This window comes from Ruditapes philippinarum, unplaced genomic scaffold (genome assembly GCF_026571515.1).
Source record: "Ruditapes philippinarum isolate M1 unplaced genomic scaffold, ASM2657151v2 ctg2208_1_1_1_1, whole genome shotgun sequence".
NCBI lineage: Eukaryota > Metazoa > Mollusca > Bivalvia > Venerida > Veneridae > Ruditapes > Ruditapes philippinarum.
In genome coordinates this window covers 73,607-95,975 of record NW_026859269.1, presented here as the reverse complement: position 1 = coordinate 95,975, position 22,369 = coordinate 73,607, and the positions used below count along the sequence as shown (strand labels likewise).

Here is a 22,369-nt window from a genome sequence, read left to right as displayed (position 1 = left end):
GTATAGTGCCAGATCCAATGCTTTCCAGCGTTTTAATTGTAGTAGACTGGCTATAAGACTAATTGCAACACTGATATACCATCCAATGTTTATTTGATTTAAACAATTTGAAAAAAAAATTAGTTGCCTTAACTGGGATTGAACTCCAGACCTCTCGCTTCCTAAGCGAGCGCGCATACCCCTCAGCCACGGTGAATTTATATGTTAACGGCCTGAAGAAAACCATATTATTCTAGTTAGGGTTTGTAACGACGCTAACTGTTGTTTAACACTTGTGTAAATTACCATGGCGCTTACTACAAGCATGTATATCTATAAAGAATAAAACAATATTAGAAATCTTCGACTATTCGGGAATTATTTTGCTTGAAAATTAATGTGCCTGTCATGTGACCATATTTACGCAGTGATCCCCCCTAAATTGTTCGGCCTAAGTGTTACATATGATATCACAAAGTTCATATTTGGATCTGAAATACTTTACTGGTTGCTTTTGCTAAGGGAAAACAACAGTTCCATAAGATGTCAGTTTGCTATACAAAATGAACGGTAGATTCACTTGTTGCTATGGAATGTTAATGTTTGCTGGTTGCTATGAAATTAACAGTCTGCTATGAAAAGTCATTGGCTACTATGAAGTCACTGGTTGCTATGGAAACTAAGCTTAAGCTCTTGTAGATTTAGGGAATATTTTTTTTTAATTTATACTATATACATAGTTAAATAGTAAATTATGTTCATCCGGGGCGGTGCAATTTTTAACTGAGGGCTATTATTTGAACAATTTTTGTTGAGTTCAACAAGACAATGTTTCATACCAAATATCTAAGCTAAAGCTTCAATAGTATATTCTAATATAATTCCCATTTTTCCCTATTGAACATTTATTTATGTTATTATGCAATAAAATCACTGTTGACGTTCTATATTTAGACAAATGACGTAATCATTATGCATTTGACACAACCACTACAAATGTGATGCACTGAAAATATGTACGGAAACAAATCAGGCGCAGTTTAGGTTAATATCAGGTATGGCACCATTTATTTGTTGATGTCCTGTTAGAATCAAAATTATATATCCAAATCGGTGATTTAAACGCTTGGTAAAATCACTGTTCTTCGTATGCACATCATTATATCACTCTGGCTATGTGTCATTTTAAATGTTTACTCAACAATGACAAGAAGACAGCTATTTTTAACTACTTTATTACCAAATGCTTCCCATTGTGAGATCATGATTTAATGAAATGTAAATGCATCTAAAGTTTCTCAATAACAAAACATTTAAAACTAGAACTATCACTAAAAGTGATTAATACCCCCACAAGACTGCTTCGGAAATGAGGATGTTACTAGTAACAGAATACCTTGTAAAAGAATTGAAATATAGAGTTATGGTTGTGGGCAAATAAAGATAGTTGTGGTTCTTGTATATTGCATTTCCTTTCAATGTGGTTGACCATTGAAGAAGTTTTATTGAATTACTCTGTAATAAGTCCAGAAATACAAAGAAAAGGAACAAAGGGCAATAACTCTATAAATACTTAAGATGGAGTTATAGTTCTTGTGCACTGCACTTCCTCCCTCTTTTGTGCTTGACCATTGTATGAAGTTGTTTTGAATTTCAACCAGTATGTTTTAAGTTATGCTCCAGACAAGGAAAAGTATCAAAGGGCAGTAACTCTGTATTTTGTCAAAATGGAGTTATGGCTCTTATGCACTGCACTTCCTTTTAATGTCCTTGACAACTGTATGAAGTTGTATTGAATTCCAAACAGTAGTTTTCAAGTTATGCTCTGGACAAGGAAAAGTAACAAAGGGCAATAACTCTGTAATTTGTCAAGATGGAGTTATGGTTCTTGCGCACTGCACTTCCTCTCAATGTGCTTGACCATTGTATGAAGTTATATTGAATTCCAACCATTAGTCTTCAAGTTATGCTCCGGACAAAAAAAAAGCAATGGAAAAGTAACAAAGGGCAATAACTCTGTAATTACTTTAGATAGAGTTATGGTTCTTGTGCACTGCACTTCCTCTCAATGTGCTTGACCATTGTATGTAGTTATAATGAATTCCAACAATTAGTCTTCAAGTTATACTCCGGACAAAAGAAAGCAATGGAAAAGTAACAAAGGGCAATAACTCTGTAATTACTTTAGATAGAGTTATGGTTCTTATGCACTGCACTTCCCCTTATTGTGTTTGACAATTGTATGAAGTTGTTTTGAATTCCAACCAGTAATTTTCAAGTTATGCCCCGGACAAGGAAAAGTAACAAAGGGCAATAACTCTGTAATTAGTCAAGACAGAGTTATGGTTCTTGTGCACTCCACTTCCTCTCAATGTGCTTGACCATTGTATGTAGTTATATTGAATTCCAACCATTAGTCTTTCAAGTTATGGTCCGGACAAAAGAAAGCAATGGAAAAGTAACAAAGGGCAATAACTCTGTAATTACTTTAGATATAGTTATGGTTCTTGTGCACTGCACTTCCCCTTATTGTGTTTGACAATTGTATGAAGTTGTTTTGAATTCCAACCAGTAGTGTTCAAGTTATGCCACGGACAAGGAAAAGTAACAAAGGGCAATAACTCTGTAATTAGTCAAGATAGAGTTATGGTTCTTGTGCACTGCACTTCCTCTCAATGTGCTTGACCATTGTATGTAGTTATATTGAATTCCAACCATTAGTCTTCAAGTTATGGTCCGAACAAAAGAAAGCAATGGAAAAGTAACAAAGGGCAATAACTCTGTAATTACTTTAGATAGAGTTATGGTTCTTGTGCACTGCACTTCCTCTCAATGTGCTTGACCATTGTATGAAGTTATAATGAATTCCAACAATTAGTCTTCAAGTTATACTCCAGACAAAAGAAAGCAATGGAAAAAAGTAACAAAGGGCAATAACTCTGTAATTACTTTAGATAGAGTTATGGTTCTTATGCACTGCACTTCCCCTTACTGTGTTTGACAATTGTATGAAGTTGTTTTGAATTCCAACCAGTAATTTTCAAGTTATGCCCCGGACAAGGAAAAGTAACAAAGGGCAATAACTCTGTAATTAGTCAAGACAGAGTTATGGTTCTTGTGCACTGCACTTCCTCTCAATGTGCTTGACCATTGTATGTAGTTATATTGAATTCCAACCATTAGTCTTCAAGTTATGGTCCGGACAAAAGAAAGCAATGGAAAAGTAACAAAGGGCAATAACTCTGTAATTACTTTAGATAGAGTTATGGTTCTTGTGCACTGCACTTCCCCTTATTGTGTTTGACAATTGTATGAAGTTGTTTTGAATTCCAACCAGTAGTGTTCAAGTTATGCCACAGGACAAGGAAAAGTAACAAAGGGCAATAACTCTGTAATTAGTCAAGATAGAGTTATGGTTCTTGTGCACTGCACTTCCTCTCAATGTGCTTGACCATTGTATGTAGTTATATTGAATTCCAACCATTAGTCTTCAAGTTATGGTCCGAACAAAAGAAAGCAATGGAAAAGTAACAAAGGGCAATAACTCTGTAATTACTTTAGATAGAGTTATGGTTCTTGTGCACTGCACTTCCCCTTATTGTGTTTGACAATTGTATGAAGTTGTTTTGAATTCCAACCAGTAGTGTTCAAGTTATGCCCCGGACAAGGAAAAGTAACAAAGGGCAATAACTCTGTAATTAGTCAAGATAGAGTTATGGTTCTTGTGCACTGCACTTCCTCTCAATGTGCTTGACCATTGTATGTAGTTATATTGAATTCCAACCATTAGTCTTCAAGTTATGGTCCGGACAAGGAAAATGCAACGGACGTATGGACCGACCGACCGACCGACCGCCCGCCCGACCGACCAACCGACCACCGGGTGACTCCTATATACCCCCCCAAACTTCGTTTTTGGGGGTATAATAACAAGAGCTGTCAGTAAAGACAAAGGCGCTCGACTATTCTCCCTGCTTGACAGTAAGAAATGGGGGCATAACTCTGTAAAAGGTAAATCCGGTAATGGGACCTGTACCTAATATGTAAGATAATCACAGAGAACAAGTGTGTGAAGTTCAAACCTATATCTTTTGATAAATTTTGAGATGCCAATTTGCATGCAAAAACAACCAAAACCAAAGTGTGACGGCACCAGCTATGCGGACAATGGCGCTGGGATGAGTAATCTTCTATATTTTTCAAATAAGTGAGCTTAAAATTGTTCAGATTCAAAAAGGTCATTATACATTGAAATGTTTGTATTGTAAAAAATTTCAATATTGTGAGTATTGACAGGGCAATAAATACAATAATACCCTGGTGTTGAGAATTATGCAAAAGCAATGTTACACAATTATATTAACAAAAAATGAAAATATTAAAACTAATTGTAAATAAGACACATAAGAGCCATCAAAATCTCTCCAACCAGTTTTGCCATTTTGTCAATCAAAAGGTAGAATATCATCACTTAGAAACCTGGAAACACTAAGAAACCTTGAAGTATAAAGATATGTACACAAAGTCTTAGAAACCTGGGGGGGTGTAGATATACACTTAGAAACCTGAAGGTGTGAAGAAATACACTTAGAAACCTAGAAACCCGGATGTGTGTGTACATAATACACTTAGAAACCTGGATGCATGTAGATATACACTTAGAAACCTGGATGTGTGTAGATATACACATAGAAACCTGGAGGTGTGTAGATATACACTTAGAAACCTGGAGGTGTGTAGATATACACAAAGAAACCTGAAGGTGTGTAGATATACACTTAGAGACTTTGATGTGTGTGTACATATACAGTAAAGACTGTTTACAGTGACCTTCGATGGGAGAAAAGAAAAAAGGTCACTATAGACAGGGAGTCACTGTGGACAGTCTCTACATAATTCGGATATATGAACATATCATACCAATATTTTGTTGAAAAGCAGGATAGTACCATACTAAGGGTTTAATTATTTTTATTGATATTAAACATATCAAATATCTTTTATAAAAAACAAGAGAGTATTAAAATTGCATGTATAATTGGTTAAGATTATAAACTACACTATAACATTAGTATTTAAAAGTTACATATTCATTATAATGTATATAATTTTATATATTGATAAATCTGTTTGTAAAAAAATGTTTAATTTCAATTTTACTAATGAGATGTTACTGTAGAGACATTTGATTTTGTATAATCAGCCTGTTTACTTTACGGAGTTCAATGTATTAATAAAACATTAGATACAAATCTTCACATAATTTCTACTGATAAGTGCTCCGAAAAAATTAACAATCGAGGTTTCAAATATAACCACACCTTTAAGACGTTTGGCATTGTTTATCTTTACTCGCCAAAACACCGCAGCAATTATGTATATGCAGGTGTCTTCAATCATTCTATCGGCGAAAATTGATTGAATCTGTCGCCATTTTGTGTAATTGTCAACAAACAGCCACAGTGTATTAGCGTGTCACCAATTGGTCAATGCAAAGTGCCGTAGATACCATGCGCGTTCTGATTCGTCAATCGAATGAATACGTAATGAGAAAGATAAACATAGTGAATTCTTGCCTTGCGGCGTTAATTGAACTTTGTTGATGTTGACACGCATTCTTAATTAGCAGATTAACGGTAATTGGTTGTAATTGAGAGGTAAACAAATTATTAACAGACCTAGCGGCGTAAATAAGTATGACGGAAAATTATAAAAATCGGGCTGAAGTTTGTTTAAGGCAAAGTCGCTGATCCGAAGGCGACTTCTTCGCCAAAGTCGTCACCTAGTTCAAGCCTCGCCCCCCTTGCAAAAGTCGCTGTTCACGGCTCAAATACCGTAACGGGTGACTAAATTATGGTCGTTGTACGGACTAGACAGGGAGTCGCTACATACAGACCATTTATATAGTAAATACTGTTCGGCGCACCCAAATATGGTCACTAAAGACAGAACGTCGCTGTATGCAGGGGGTCGCTAAGACAGTCTTTACTGTACACTTAGAAACCTGGATGTGTGTAGATATACACAAAGAAACCTGGAGGTGTGTAGATATACACTTAGAGACCTCGATGTGTGTGTACATATACAATTAGAAACCTGGATGTGTGTGTAGATATGCACTTAGAAACCTGGGGTGTGTAGATATACACTTAGAAACCTGGATGTGTATAGATATACACTTAGAAACCTGGAGGTGTGTAGATATACACTTAGAAACCTGGATGTGTGTAGATTTACACTTAGCAACCTGAAGGTGTGTAGATATACACTTAGAAACCTGGAGGTGTGAAGATACACTTAGAAACATGGAGGTGTGTAGATATACACTTAGAAACCTGGATGTGTGTAGATATACACTTAAAAACCTGAAGGTGTGAAGATACACTTAGAAACATGGAGGTGTGTAGATATACACTTAGAAACCTGGATGTGTGTAGATATACACTTAGAAACCTGAAGGTGTGTAGATATACACTAAGAAACCTTGAGGTGTGTAGATATACACTTAGAAACCTGGATGTGTGTAGATACACTTAGAAACATGAAAGTGTGTAGATATACACTAAGAAACCTGACAGCGTATAGATATACACTTAGATATGTATATTTTGATATTAGCAGAAATAAATAAACAAAAACACAACCAAATCAGTAACAAAGTTAAAACTAAACTAAAAAGTTTTTTAAAAGAGTATTTCTTAACATTTCATTTCAACATTTCTATCATTAACATTCTGTTCAATAATGTCTGTATTTTAAATGTCTGAAAACAGATTAGTAATGGTAAAATATATATATTTAAAATGAAGCCCCAATTTTTGTTCACAAGAGGTTACATCCCGGATGTAATCCACATAAAGTATGTTTAGTATCCCTGTAACTCTGGAATGTTTCCGTATTGTAGAAGACAGTCAGGATTCGCCAGCGCCCCTTTCTGTACAACTTCTTGTCCCATAATCATATTCCTGACAGCCACTTCAACCTTTTTCCCACTGATTGTATACTGAAATACATTATAGAGAGTTTGCATACAAAAATACATTATAGAGGGACAGCATACTGAAATTAAGTTTCATCTATTCAAATACATTATACCAGCTGTAAAATCATACAATAATACATTCTAAAGTGATTATGAATGTGTGTAACAATTGCTGTCCTTATATATTTTCTTTATTTCCAGGGGAAATATATTCACAGTCTGATCTGCAATCTAGTTACTTTAAAATTAGACGAACGTTAAGCCATATAGCAGTAATTACATACTGGTATATCACTGCATGGAAGAATAAAAGCTGGCACATGTCTCGCTGTCAGATACTTTCTGATGCACGTTTTCACATTGGACACAAGTTCCTGCGTGAACTCCGTACCCTGCGCCATCTTGAGGAACAAAATCACACGCTCCTCTGACACGTCTTGTTTCCGCTGTGCCACACAAATACTGTCCTGTATCTCCTTGAATGACTCCACTGAAAATATTAGTACATTAGTATACTATATAGAGGACTTCTTTTTAATGGATACATTAGATTTAGACCTATATCAAAAATTAAATGTTTGTACACTAGTCACATACAAAATATGAAATTAAATCAATGGTTAAAAAGTAGTTTTAAATATATGTACGGTTCATGACCAGTTTACTGAATTACACAGCCTGTGTGATATATAACAGCAGCAACACATGCAATGTTAACACTTGTCTGTTAAAAATTCTAAGTTTAAATGGGGGATCACTCTAAAAATATTGCTTTCAGAATTATCCCCCTGTCTCTCAACTGCATCTTGTAATGATAAAGCAAGTATTCCAAGTTTCCTGTTCATAACTTTACATCCAATTCTTGCAGAGGAAAGATAAATTATCATATGCCCCACTGTGCATTATTTCAGGCATGTCAGAGAGTAGTATTACCGACCTTCAACAAGACACCTAGATTATAAATCCATGTTTACCTATATGATAGATCTCTGAACTTCCAAACCTTACACCATTTGGATTCAACGTACCATCACTGAAAATATACAGGTTTATTACTTTCAGCTTTAATTATTACAGTCATTGTAATTGTTCTCTTATTAAATTCTGTTTCAATATACTACTTTCATGTGTGTATAAAATTCCTGGTAACATGAAAATAATAATATCTGTTTATTTACTTATTGAGTCAGTAACACATTTATATACCAGCAGGCAATGAAGTATTGGACAATAATAAACTTTAATCTCAAGGGTATATTTTTGATAAAGACCTAGAATACATTCTCACCTGCGACCAAGCATAACAATGCCTCCTGTTTGGCTGTTGAACCTACAGAAGTCCCCATGTGCCCAAACATCTGGAAAATTACAAATTATACTTGTAATGAATTTATCACTAGATATTGAAAACCTGAAATGTTTTTACGTTTGGGAATGATGATAATATAAGCAACAAATAAGCTAAGTTATAGCTGAAAGTCAAAAAAACAACAACAGCCTGTTCAGAAATGAAAAAAAAATATTTATACAAACATACTTAGTCTTTTTCAGGTGGAATTTAAGTCATAAATATGTACATATAAAACCATTATAAATGATAATTCAGTATATTCATGAATTATTGGTTAAGTGTAAGACTGTATTAACCTTGAACTTGCTGGAACCTCAAGTGATTAGGCTTTGCAACCAGTATAAAACAAGGCCAGCCTACATAGCCTGATCCTGCTTTACACTGTTGGTAGGTAGCTCAATTATTGTATGTGTATTTTATTATTGAAATAACTTAAATCTGAATGGACTTTTCAAAATACAAAGCAGGGCAAATAAATTCCGCAAGTTATTGGTTAAATCAGGACAAAAACAGAAACTCACCTTTATAAACATTAAAATATGCTTTCTTGTACTTCAGTCCTTGTGGGTCGTTCCAGAACTTTGTGGGCATTGAAGGAAATGGAGTTAAACACACAAGCTCCCCATCCTCATCACACACTTCCTTGCCTACAGAAACATTAATACAGTCTAGTTAATGATGAAATAATTTTTTATCAGATTCACCACATAGAAAGAAAGGAAGAAAACCTCACTCAGATTGTGATTTTAATGATTCAATAACTTAACTTCAATAAGAAAAGGCATTTCTTTGCACCTAAAAAGAAATTAATTGGCTGACAAAATCCACATCTTACATGCCCTGTAGTACTGAATTCTTGATAGCTCTACAGTTGTAAGAGGGACATGTTGAAACTGTAAAATATGGTGGTCTAATTCTTTCCTGTACAGTAAAACACATCAGCTATCACATGATCTTTGTTTTTCTATATTTAAAAGCATAGCCCAAGGTAACCACAAACAATCAAGCAAACTGATTACATAGCCACTTTTCTACATATTTATTGTTCCATTTACAAATAATGTTTTGCAATCAAAAGATATTGTAAAAGAACTAGAGTTATAATGTAATACTGACCACTCAAATCATATGTTTTCATGTCACACCCAAGAACCATTTGCTGTATCTCTCCTCTGTACACTGGCTCTGTCCACGTCTGACCCATAAAACAGGCAATAATATCCGTCCCTCCTGTATGTAAATGATATATATCATAACATCAAATAATTCTGTATAAACAAAAGTCTTCGAGTCAATCTGAATGTCAAGGTTGTTGAAGTATACAATAATGACCAAAGAGCAAATTTTAATAATACAGCTCATGAACTTTCAATGTTACAATATTTTTTATATGAGATTATATACATTTAAACAATTTTTTGAAACAAACCAGGCTAAAGCATTTATTCATTTTTACATATGCGAATATGTATAACATTCTTCCAATCTTTAAATTTCAATGAAGAAGCATCGCTCATACATTACAGAAATTTTAGACATGTGATGAAAATCAAACTTCCTGCAGGACGACTGGCTTCAAATTTCTACTTGACCCACATGCTTTGCTACTAATCTGGCATTTTTGACTTGATTTTCAAGATAAACTTTGCCGATGCAATAGAACCTCGCCCATGCAAGAGACCGCTAAAACTTCTCATAATCAATTTGTTTACATAAATTTAACAAAACAAAACCGGAAACAAAGCTTGTGTTTTAGGTTATGTATAAATCACACACTTTATAGAGCATTGTCAGGCACATTCCAGTCACACCCGTATCCAATTAACAATGCTTTTAGAGCTTTATAAAGTGCACAAATTATACATAACCTAAACACACAAGCTTTGTTTCCAGTTTTCCATCGTTAAATGTAAACAAACTGATTTTGAAAATTCTTGCTTTCTATTACATTGGCAGATTATTGCTCGTCCCGCTGGAGAAGCATACAACAATGTTGTACTCGTCCTGCATTGAAGTCTACTTGTAAATACAAGCGGACGAGTGGCTTTTCAATCCCTGAGCATACGCCTAAAATTTCGAACTGGGACTAGGAATTCATTCATGTGAGAAAACTATCCAGCTAGCTTAAGGAAGGTCAGTGGTTCTACTCTGAAGCTTGCTTGTGTCTGAAATAATGCATTGGCAGGCATTTCAGGTTTTCCTACACCATAAAACCACAAAATTAGCCATTTGACCTTCATTACGTTGGTATGACTGTTAAACAAACCAAATGAAGAAATAAACATGCCTTTCATTATTGTGGCTAGAAGTAAGAGACTTAGTGACATCACACAATTCCAGTTCTCTAACATAACCAATTAGATTATGCACAAATCTTTATTCTTCCCAGGATAAAACTTACCAGTGATGGAACCCAGCAACAGGTCTTGTTTAATTTCCCTGTACACATAATCATAGCTCTGTGGCATGAGAGGGGAACCAGTAGATAATATCATCTTTAGTGACTCCAAATTATGAGTTGTACCTGGATATAATACAATAATCAATTTCATTAAAACATATTGATATACAGAAATTAATCATTATGAATAACTAGAACATTATTCACAACCTAAATATTTTGAGAAAATTTAAGTACTCAATTTTGGGTTATGTCCCCTTATCAGATAAATGCTCTAAGGCTAGGAGGAAAAGTTATCTTAATAATACAAATTTATGTATCACTAATAAGGACGCAGACTGGTAAAAAAAAATAAGTATTAGGAAAGATATTTACACACTTTACCTGGTTTTAATCCCTTGTTTTCCATCACAGCAATCCATTTTGCACTTGTCCCCAATACTGTTACACTAGAAATATATTGAATAAATAATTTCTTAAAACCTATTCCTTGTTTAAACAAAAAAGAAATAAAATTATTTGACAAATCACATCGAGTTTTACCAAAATTTTCCCAAGGATTAATTTATATGAAATTATTTTAGTCTGTTGGGAGCTATATGCTTACTGAGACACTCTTGAATCTGTTCCTGGAACTAACCAGTACTTACATGTAGCAATGACTATAAAGTTTCTTGTTCAAAGAAACAACAGCTTGCCGCTGACAGGGTTTGAACCCACGCTGTCAGCAATCCTTAGATAGCCCAAGGGTTGTGAAGATAACATTGTTTAAAGTAAATTTCTAGTTTCATGTTTGACAGCCCTCATATCATCCTCAGCAGACCAATTTTTTGTAAAGGACCACAAAGGTTCACTTCTATTGAGTTAAATAAAAATCTGTAAACACACATAGGCAGTTAACACATTTTTTCTATTCTTATCTCTAGTGACAATCTTGTTCTAAAATGCATTACCACTTTCTGCCATATTTTGTACAAGACCAAATTATCATTCCTATTTAGCATCATTATCCTTTTCCAATTTTAACACTTAAATTCTTTAAAGCAGACCTCTAGTTTTAGCTACGGTGGCCATCAAATTCAACAGAGCAAAACATTTCTAAGGTGATAGCTCCAATAAAACAAAACTGTACAGAAAATGGTGTGAGGAGATGCAAATCCTTTATCAATTCAGCAATTGCCATGTGAGAAGGTGGTTACAGTAAAGATACCTGCAACTCACAGGCTCAATCCCCCAATCAAGTGCCAGGTGCATATTTGAGTTGTTTTTACAGAAACTCTAAATTTTCATCACAATTGAGCTTAAATTATTACATGTACACATACACATTTTAAACTTTTATCAAATTGATGTCTTACCCTAATTTCTCAATGATATCCCAAAGAATGTTAGCATGTGGAATGAGTGGGGAACCATCATATAACACTATACCTGCACCAACAGCCAGGACTGAAACCAGCCAGTTCCACATCATCCAACCAACCTAAAGAAATTAATCTATGTATACAAAATTGTTTATATCCCAATTTAAAAATTTCGTATAGTCCTAAACATTTATAATAAAGTAATTATTTTGATATCAAAATGCTGTTTAATGACGCAACAATTACAAAGTATTATGTACATTGATTGTTTATGGTAAAATACCCCAAAAACTTATGGATAGTAATATTTCATAACTAGACGATATTGATTTTTAAAATTTTTCACTTTTTTGAGGTTGGGTTAAGTAGAGGTCATGTCCAGCCTTTCTGATGGAGGAAGACTTTGGACACCTCTGTGCATTATTTCAGATAAAATGGGCACCTGAGTAGACCCACCAATGTTCTGTAACCTAGCTGGATAGCTTCCTCAAATGAAAGAATCCAAAGTCCCTAGCAAGATTCGAACCAAGAAAAGTGAGGGTCAAGTGGTTGACTTCAATGATCTTAATAGGGCTGGGGCAAGTATCCGAGTACTCGGATAATCGCGAATCAAAGTAAAAAAAATCGATTTTGAATATTTGTAATCCCAGAGATCGTGGATCGCGTTCTAACTTTTTTTTATATACATTCACTGTTTCTAAAACTCTTAAAATCGAGAAAAATACGATTTGAGTATAAACTATATGAAGTTTACCTTAATGCAATTTGCAGGTTAAAGACCATGTACCATGATGCTGAGCTAGGAAGTAATTGGTTTCAAAACAACAAAACCAAAATACTCATCCAAAGAATAAAAACATAAACATAGTTTATATTTTATATGTTTAATGTTTAGTATTGTTGTTTGTTTTAAATAAACATGTTTTTATAACTAATGTACATGTTTTTATGGCTGTCTTGATAACAAAAGATCTGTGGTTCGATTTGTGAATCGTAAGTGCTGAATCGTGGTTCGGATCGGATCGTCACTTATTCGACGATCCACACCCTTAGATCTTAACCACTCAGCCACATACACTCCTATTAAAATTTATATATGGCAAAGAAACCAAGTCACATGAGGTATAAAACTACATAATGGCAACACCTATTAAAGATGTTTATCAACATATCTACATGTGATAATAATTTGTATGTTATCATTGACCTTTATAAGATACTACTATACCTACTGTTGTATAATATAACATTATATCATCTCTGGTCATATCACTCTGTATCAAATGTTCCTCTAGATGTTTCATTAATGTGCCCTGAAAATAAAGCATAGCCAATACATGACATTTCCATGTTGGGCCCTTTAATGTCAACTAACTGTTTGGTTTTAAGAAATTTTTTCAAGAAAGTAAGCTAAAAAAAGTCATTGGGTCTGTAGTTTCCTTGTTGAGGTGTCTGTCTCTTGCACGAGTTATAGTTCAAACTTTACTCGGATCGTGATCATATTAAATTTTAGTTTAGTTTATACAAATTTGTTTAAGTTCCATTGTGTTGGAAGCTATAAACACTCCCAAATCTATTCCTGGAACCAACCAGTATCAAGCAATGACTGTAGTTTCTTTCATACGGAAACAACGGTTTGCCGGCCCCCGACGAGGATTGCACCCATGCGGCAATTTATGTAGAATTTTATGACATCAGCAACAATTAGTCTAGAGTGTAAACTATATAAATAATAACAAAAAGTCTTTAAAATTTTAGTTCAAGTAAGAAAACAGAATGGTCAGTGAACTTACCCCTGCAGAATGTACCATACATTTTGGCGCCCCCGTCGTACCAGACGAATACATAATATACATGGGATGATTAAACGGGACTTGTTCAAATGACAGGGGCGGACATTTTCCATCTACCAATCCTGATTGGTAAAAATCTTCCAACATGGTACTGAAAAAAATGAACAAATCCCTTAATATTGCAAAATGGAAGAGGTATTTAAAAAAATTTACAATTAGGAATCAATGAAAAATAGGATGAAGTTTGTCGGTGAAATTAAAGAATTTAACTTACTACAGGTTTGGAGCAGTACCTCTAGATGCTTCCAAAAAATCATGAGCACAAAGCAGAAAAATTATCACTTTTTTCGCAGATTCTTTCATTTTTCATTCATGATGGTATATAAGTCGGTGTGAAGATAGGAATAAGACGTCTTAAAGTGCATTTCAGTGAGTGAAAAGGGGAAATTAAACATTTAATCATTCAAGCAATATTTAGCGAGGTGCTCTTATCTCCAATCTCACTCGATATCAAATCTATAACAATAATGTCTGGACTATATGTAATCATACCTGTTTTTGATGTTTGAAATATTACATGAAGCTGATGGAACGAAGGGGATCACAACAACTTTCTCCAAATCTGGTAACCCTAAAATATACATATATACATTCTAAATGTTCTTTACACATGTGTACTTTAACATTCATCCAGTGCTTATAGAAGTATTAAAATGATAATATATGTTCACCACTGTGTCTCAATCAAATACATGTATATCTTTATGGCTGAATATCCCATCATCTTTTCCTTTTGTACTAAAATTCAAAATTTTTTAATTAAGAACTGGTAATTAATAAACATAATAAATAAATCTATTTGATAAAATTAAAGATTTATGCCAACTTATTAAATGAAAACTCTGTTTTACCATTAACAACATTTTCTAACTTTTCAAGATGGTCGTGCACTTTTCCATTGTAATGTACTGCATTAACACTAAATATCATTTTTGGCTGAATCTGGGAAAATCTGTCTAGCACGCCCTAAAAAATATCAAGTTTAAAGTCCTGAGAAAGGTTTCGTTTAAGTAGAATAAGAAATGAAACTATTAATGTGCAGAAAGAAGGAGATTCATTGACCCTAAAAGTTTGAATGGGCACATGCTAAACAACTTTAGTGTTCCTTGATGCAATAACTTTTAGAGATCACAGATAGGTCAAGACATTTCTTCTTGATGGTCTCAATTTGACCATGCTTTTCAATTTTGTAACATTATCAAATTCTTTACAATCTAAAAATATACCTGTCAAAATGGCACCAAGAATAAATAAACAGCTTACATTGTTAAATGGACTCTGTGTGATTTTCATTATGAGTCACATATAGTGTGGATCACTTAGTAACTAAACCCCTGTGCTAAGAAAATGGCAGTGGCAGCCTGTCTCTTTGAAAGTTTACCTTTAAATTGCAAAAATAAAGACTCTGTTTTATATAATTATCACGAATAAATTAAGGTATGAATTATTTACCACAACACCAAAATCAGGAGATGTAGAGCTCCATATTGCACCAATACTAGCTGCAGCTAACATAGCTATCACTGCCTCAGGACAGTTTGGTATATACCCTATAAATAAATTCACATCATTTCAATAGGTAACAATCGTAACTTACATATTTACAATAGCAAAATTAAACAAAATCTTTTTAATATTAAGACAAACATACTGAACCAATGATCATGTAATACAAAAACATGCCAAAGAATAAAAAAAAAAACATGTGTCCACGATGAGATGTAATAGATCACACAATGTCCCACACAAACAAAGATTATGAACACCGACTTACCAACAACCCTGTCTCCAATCTGAACACCAAGTCTCCTCATTGCTGAGGCGTAGACAGCTACTTTCTGCCTCAATTCCTTGAAGGTGATCTTCTCTATTGTCTCCCTACCTTCACCTATACACAGGAATACATGAATGCTCAAATTAACAGAAAAACAGTCATATAAATTTTCTGCCTTAACTGACCATATTAATTTCCGATGTATTGAATAAGACTGTGAACATTTACTACATTTAAAATAATGAATCTATTTTAAGTCCACATAGCCTTTTGTGTGATATGTTCAAAGTCAATGAAAACTAAGCATACTTTGCTATTGTGTACAAGAAATTATGAAATGGCTTTTTTTATCACTCTCAATGCTGTTAATTTGATGTCCTTACTTGAGGTAATACAGTAATTTTACAAAATGCTGATACCTGTTGAGTAAATTGCTACTCTATCATCATCATACTTCAGTAAGTTCTCTGCAAAATTCAGTCTGGAGCCATTAAACCACTCTGGTATTTCTGTGATACTTTTGGTCTTGTCAATAACCTAGTAAATAAATTAAATCAAAATAAGATCTATCTCAAGCTAAAATTTAAAGTTTAAGTTGATAAAGCTAGAGAATATAGAAAGTAACTAAGAAAGCTATCCAACTAGCAGGTAGGTGGGGCATCGTTCTGCTCCTGTGCCAGCCTACGTTAAAATGCATAATGGTCCTCCCGAAAAAATCTAAGGTGTAAGTCTCAGTGTCCGACCTAAATGTTCATCAAGAAAATAACAGTTTTTACAAAATTTAGAAGTTTTACTGTTTAGGGTTGGATATCGTTCTTCACGAAACGGTCCCATACCGATACCGGTACTGATGAAACGATACGGGTATTTTATCGATACTGATACTTTTACAATACCACATCAAATCCTTTGCTGCAAGTATAAGAACTGAAGAGATATAACATGTAGTGCTAGAAAATAAATATGCTACATTACTGGTCTTTCTGAAATTTTATGCTATAAAGTATACTTTTCTCAAGTTCCATGGATGTTTTGTTGTTTTGTGTTTACTCTTTTTTATAACATTTACACATGTTAATTGTAAAATACTTTTACTTTTTCATCAAAAGAACATGACATAATTTAAACACAGAAAAATATCTTATGCAAGACAGCGGTCTGCAGCTGAGAAGTCTACAAATTATTGTTTTAATCTTAATATCTCTACATCTAAAAGAATTTAAGACAGTTGGTAATCTATTATTTTCTTACAGCTATTATTATAACTGTGTAGAAATTTTATTCTGATGCTGATATTCTTGTTTAAACCACATTATTGTTTACTGTAATAAATGAAATCACTGGATTGGTTGGCTAACTTTGCAATTTGGAATTACATGTAAGGGAAATTTCATTAGATGCTTTTTCAAAAAGTCACTTATATTTTTCCAAGGCTGTTATACTACAACAGCACAAAACATATTTTTCCAACCAGTAATTAACTTAGAAATTTGGAAAAAACATGTATATGCACAGACTGTTTCCAAAATGACTTGTTTACATTTTCATGGTAACCTAATATAAAGTCCTTGTAAAAGTCATAAAAGCAAATACCTATGCTTTACAAAAAATAAGGATTTGGTATTTATTAATATTGAATTACCTTTCAATTTTATACATCTTTCATTTTTCAATAGCATGTGCCGTGAACATCTTGCTACAGAAAAAAAGGGTATTGTCCTCACCAAATTGCATAATTCAATACTGCTCAAATACGCAAAAATACTAGCCAACATTTGCAAAAAATCCTACAAAACACTATATGAAAAATGTTTCAGTTGTTTTAAGTATCACAGATCTAAATGTGTAATACACACAAGTTGACATTTGACAGGTGCATAATAGGCTATTCAAAAGAATATGCCTCCCTTTGATGTTGTTACTCTATCACCATCAAAGAGCCGCCGACATTCACACTTTTTGATTGAAGTTCTGTCAGCATTCTTTTGTTAAGAAAATGTATACATCTTTAATAATAATTCAGTGTTACACCAAAAACAAAAGGAGCCATATTTTGGCCTCATTTATGTTCAAATCGTAATTTACGTGTGGATTTGTACATGTGGTAATGAAAGAAAAGAACCTGGAAACATTAAATATGTATTCATTATGAGTGTTTAGAGACTTAAACTGAAAAAAGGATTTAATTATTTTTTAAAAGCATTGTTTGAATTAACAATTGTCATATGTTGGATTTACGGCAAGAGCTGTGTGCGATGTGTTTAGAAGGACTGTGTGCTATGTGCCGATGATTACTCAAGTATTTGATTTGTTTTCTCGTTGTTTCTTTGACATTTAAAACTTACAAACTTTTACCAAAATCAGTTTAAATAATTATATTTTCCTGCCGAGTACAAAAATATTATTATCTTGAACATAAGCGGCACAATACTTTTACAAAAATATCGCGTCACAAACTTCAACTTTGCCGCGAAAGCCGTACTCGCCGCATGATAATACTAGATCATAGTTTGTTTTAAGTGTTTGTAGGCTGTTTTTATTTAAAAATCTTCTTATTTTTTTGACATATTGACTATTTAATTATTTTTTTTTACAAAATTACAAAAGTATCAAATCCAGTACCGGTATTTTACGAAACGGTATATACCGGTAATTTACGAAGTTACTATTCGGTATAGGACCGATACCGGGAACCGGTGTCCAACCCTATTACTGCTTATGTATTAATTTATTTTACTGAGACATAAAATTGTTTTTAAATGAGTAACAAAGATTTGTTGTTCAAGAACAAATAAAAAAGATTTGTTATGATTTTTTTTTTCACTGTAATACTTACACTTTTAAAGGGCTGAGAATGAATTACTTCAGTAAAATGCCAGACTTCTTCCCAGAACTCGGGATAATTATCGCATGACCATCTATGAAACTCTCTGTAGGATTCTAAAAAATAAAAAAAGTATGTACATCACCAATGAAAATGTCTGCATAAAAATACAAGGGAGAGCCATCTGCTGCACTTATAGTTTCCATTACCATTGGCTTTCATTTCGAATGGTTTCAATTCCAATAGCCCTCCCTATCCTTATAAAAGTCCAGGGTTCTCACTAGGACTTTAAAACATGGAGTCCATGGACTCCCAACCCTGAAAAAGTTGGAGTCCTAAAGCGCGTTGCAATTAATATGTTTACAGATTAGTTATTCAATGTTCACAATAGCATTGCTGATATTTTGAATGTTCAAGAGACTTCCAAAGTAAATAGTTATTCAAAAGAAACTCTGAACTACATAGTATAATTATTGTTTTGTTGTTAATATTTATTATGAAATTATTTCATTATAATGCATCAACCCATGGAAAAAAAATATTTTTTTTCACTTTTATACCAAATTTTTCTCTGGTTAAATAAGTCCACTCTTAAGACAAAAAGTTTGTATTTGTTAAAAAAAAACGTAATTGTATATAGGCAGCGTTTACGGTTTAGCGGAATGAATAGGAAATCGTGTACAGAAATTCACACAGTGTGTAAGAGATTCATCCGATCGACGATTATTTTAGCAAATATCTTCAAAAGGGGGGCAATTTAAAGATCGACATTTAAAGATTTAATGTTGATTAAATAATAAAGAAACAATTCATTCGCATGTTTTGGCTTTGAAACCGAGAATTTTTTGCGAAATTTGAGGGTTTCTGGCGAACGTGAAATCGCCGATGTTCGGGATCAATTTTTCGGATAGAGAAAAAGCGTATGTGTACCTGGCATTTCGGCACAATATCTTAAAATTCTTAATACTCTTATAGAAAGTTTTTTGCAAGAATGAAAACTAAAGCAAAATTGTGCCTAGAAAATGCCGAAAATATTCGACAATCATTATAATGCCGAAAATATTCGACAATCATTCAAAATTACACTCAATTGTAATTTGAGAAACAGTCTTTAAACTTGCGGCGTAAATAGTTTCGATAATTTTATCCTTTTGTCGGTAAAATTGCTAATTTCCAATCAACTGGTTGATCAAAGATATAAAATTATCACCTCGTGATATATCTTGTAATTAACATGTACTGTACAGCGCGTGTATACATTAGTCTGATCACTATTGCGTGATAATGATCGGAAGCGTTATCGCTGATTGGCTAATTGCTTCACGGGTCGATGTGCATAGGACCGCCTACCTATAGACTGACACGCGCTGACGCATTTGTGTATTTGTGGTTGTAAACAATCGGTAATGTTTATGCGTCCCCGGGCAAAATTAAGCGTATGTGGAATCCTTGCTCTGAAATATTTGCGTCCAGCTGCAATAAACATGCGTACCGGGACGCCGAAATAAGCGTCCCCGAGAACCCTGAAGTCAAGCTAAAAATAGGTTTGTTTTCTTTGGTATGATGATTTATTTAAACAGTTATTTCAAATAATACTTTCTTTTAATCAGATTTCAAAGCAGAGTACAGACAATCACCAGAATCACTAGAATTTTCCCCTGCGTAATAGGAAAACAAGAGACTTGATAATGTAGGAATTAACAAAGAGGAAGATTTCATTTTAAAAGAATACAAGGCATATATGAATCTTGGATATTGACCAAAGAATTTCTTTGTAATTTAAGAAGGGCCATAATTCAGTCAAAGTTTATGACAGAGTAATAGGCCACGGAAAGTGACTTATGATTATCATGATCCTGAATACTTATTAAGTTTCAAGTAAAAACTGCGAGTAGTTTTAATGACTGGTATGTTGCATGTAAAAGTACTAAAACTTAAACCCAGATTTTTTCTTTGAGATGTTTCATCTACATGTAATTTGAAATAACTGAAATGACAGTTCCACTTCCTTTTCAGAGAAATCCATTCCCAAAGTTTGGGTTGTACCAAAATTTGTACCAAAGACTTTAAAATTTGGGGAATAAATGTTAATTGGGAGTTGTAGAAAATAAGTGAGAAGTTACATACCTAAACGTCAGTGTCAATTATTTTATAAATGAAGAAAATTGAAAGAAAATAACATATCAAATATTTCTACACATTTAACATAAAAAATACACTTCTAGAGGGTTTTGGTCGAACACCTGTCTCATGTTAAAGAAATTTAAATAATAGTGAATAGACATCCATTAACATGATCAAGTAAATATAGCATAATTTTCTGTGCATAGCAACCATCTGCTTATTTTTAATTAACAATTTTACTAATTACTTTAGTCAGTAATTTAGTGTTTTAATACCAAGTTTCACTGAGTATTTCTCATTTATTCGTTTCCTCAGCAAATCCATTTTTGTCACTTTACTTCGATTTGGTTTCCACATAACCTTTCCTTTTATGCCGTCTCCTGCATCCATTTTAAGTTGTAAAAATGATCATAAACCAGTAAATTTTACAATTTGTAACGAATTGACTTGTTTGACAGCAATGTGTGACCTGTCAACACATAAACAGGAAGTGACTACGCTACCGGTTTTTTACTTCCGGTTTAAAATAGGGCGTTAATAAAATAGCACTGTAGGGTCAGTTTTAATTTTTGATCCAGCAAAATAAAAGGGTAGACATTGAAATGAATACACTATATTCGTTGCGATAGATCTTTCATTTGAAAAACATTGAGTTTCTAGCGTAAGAATATATCGCGTGAGATTTCGAGTATCTATAGACTGAATATCGGTATCCGGTATATCTACGGATTTTTGAGGACCACTAATAGTAAAAGTTTGATTAGGCGCGAAATTACAAATAATTACAGTGTTATTGAACGATGACACCCTTATTCTTATCTAAGAATATATGTGTAGCTACTCATTGGACTTAACAGTAGAAATATTGCATTAAATCTACACTAGCCTGTAATATGTATACTTGTAACAAATGTGGGACGTGTATTGTACATGACTTATCTGGATGTGCTAGATCTATAACATTATTTAACAGACGGCTGCATTATGTAAAAATTAAAATAATCCAACTATAAAATAACTATTTGCCGGTATTCTCTCGGTGTTTCCCGGTCTCTCCTGGTCATTTTTGACCGACAAATACTATCTAGAGATCGTCGAATACTATATCACACGTGTCGCCTCGGTTTCTCCAGGTTTTGAAGTAAATATCTTTATTTATTTCGTGACAAATATGACCAACACCCTAAAAAAACCCGGTACAGACCGGACCAGTAAATATGATTCTAGATCTACTTATGGCATAAAACAAAACATTGTTGGGTCGCAGGAGGGGAAACAAAGATCCTTTAATGTATATGGCCTATTTATAGATTTATTTATTTCATAGTGATTATTTTGATACATTTTCCCCCGTGCACAGTGGGACGTCTGTTTTTGTGTCTCGAACCATATGTTTGGTCACTGGCAAGTCGAATTAACTGTACAATATGTACATTGTTTCTGTTCGAGGACAGACACGGCTTGGAATTGACGTAACGTCGTGCATACCATATGCATTTATATTCTGTTGTGTGAAATCAGTACTTAATCATAAAATGAAGTTTAATTTATTAGTCTATTTAATCTAATTAAGGTTCTGCTTTTTTGAAAACAGGTGGCATTGTGACTTTAAACCAAATTGAAAATACAGCTTTAGTCACACAACCAAAAATGTGCCTAGACTTTGTAACTTGTTTGTTTATTAACTCATTTAAATAATTATGATAAGTAGATAACA

The 22,369-nt window shown here is 33.5% G+C and overlaps 1 protein-coding gene across 1 annotated transcript; it reads right to left on the bottom strand.

Moving 5' to 3' along the window:
* Positions 1-1,198: 1,198 nt before the first annotated feature.
* Positions 1,199-21,166, bottom strand: LOC132755913 (acetoacetyl-CoA synthetase-like). Its single transcript, XM_060746852.1, has 18 exons — positions 20,928-21,166; positions 18,541-18,644; positions 16,124-16,241; positions 15,705-15,818; positions 15,383-15,480; positions 14,782-14,896; positions 14,423-14,501; positions 13,871-14,021; positions 13,310-13,390; positions 12,072-12,196; positions 11,098-11,162; positions 10,714-10,836; positions 9,429-9,542; positions 8,834-8,959; positions 8,250-8,319; positions 7,936-7,994; positions 7,246-7,451; positions 1,199-6,982 (listed from the first exon to the last, which is right to left on the bottom strand). Exons 1-18 carry the CDS (start codon positions 21,040-21,042, stop codon positions 6,845-6,847), a joined length of 2,001 nt encoding a protein of 666 aa, XP_060602835.1. The 5' UTR covers positions 21,043-21,166; the 3' UTR covers positions 1,199-6,844.
* Between the last annotated feature and the right edge of the window lie 1,203 nt (positions 21,167-22,369).

Excerpts from the sequence above, each read along its gene's own strand:
- LOC132755913 (XM_060746852.1), bottom strand. The coding sequence starts at position 21,042 with ATGGATGCAGGAGACGGCATAAAAGGAAAGGTTATGTGGAAACCAAAT. Across the intron at positions 15,819-16,123 it reads AGTAGCAATTTACTCAACAG|GTGAAGGTAGGGAGACAATA; the intron begins GTATCAGCATTT and ends TCCTGTGTATAG. Across the intron at positions 7,452-7,935 it reads TTCAGAGATCTATCATATAG|TGGAGTCATTCAAGGAGATA; the intron begins GTAAACATGGAT and ends TAATATTTTCAG.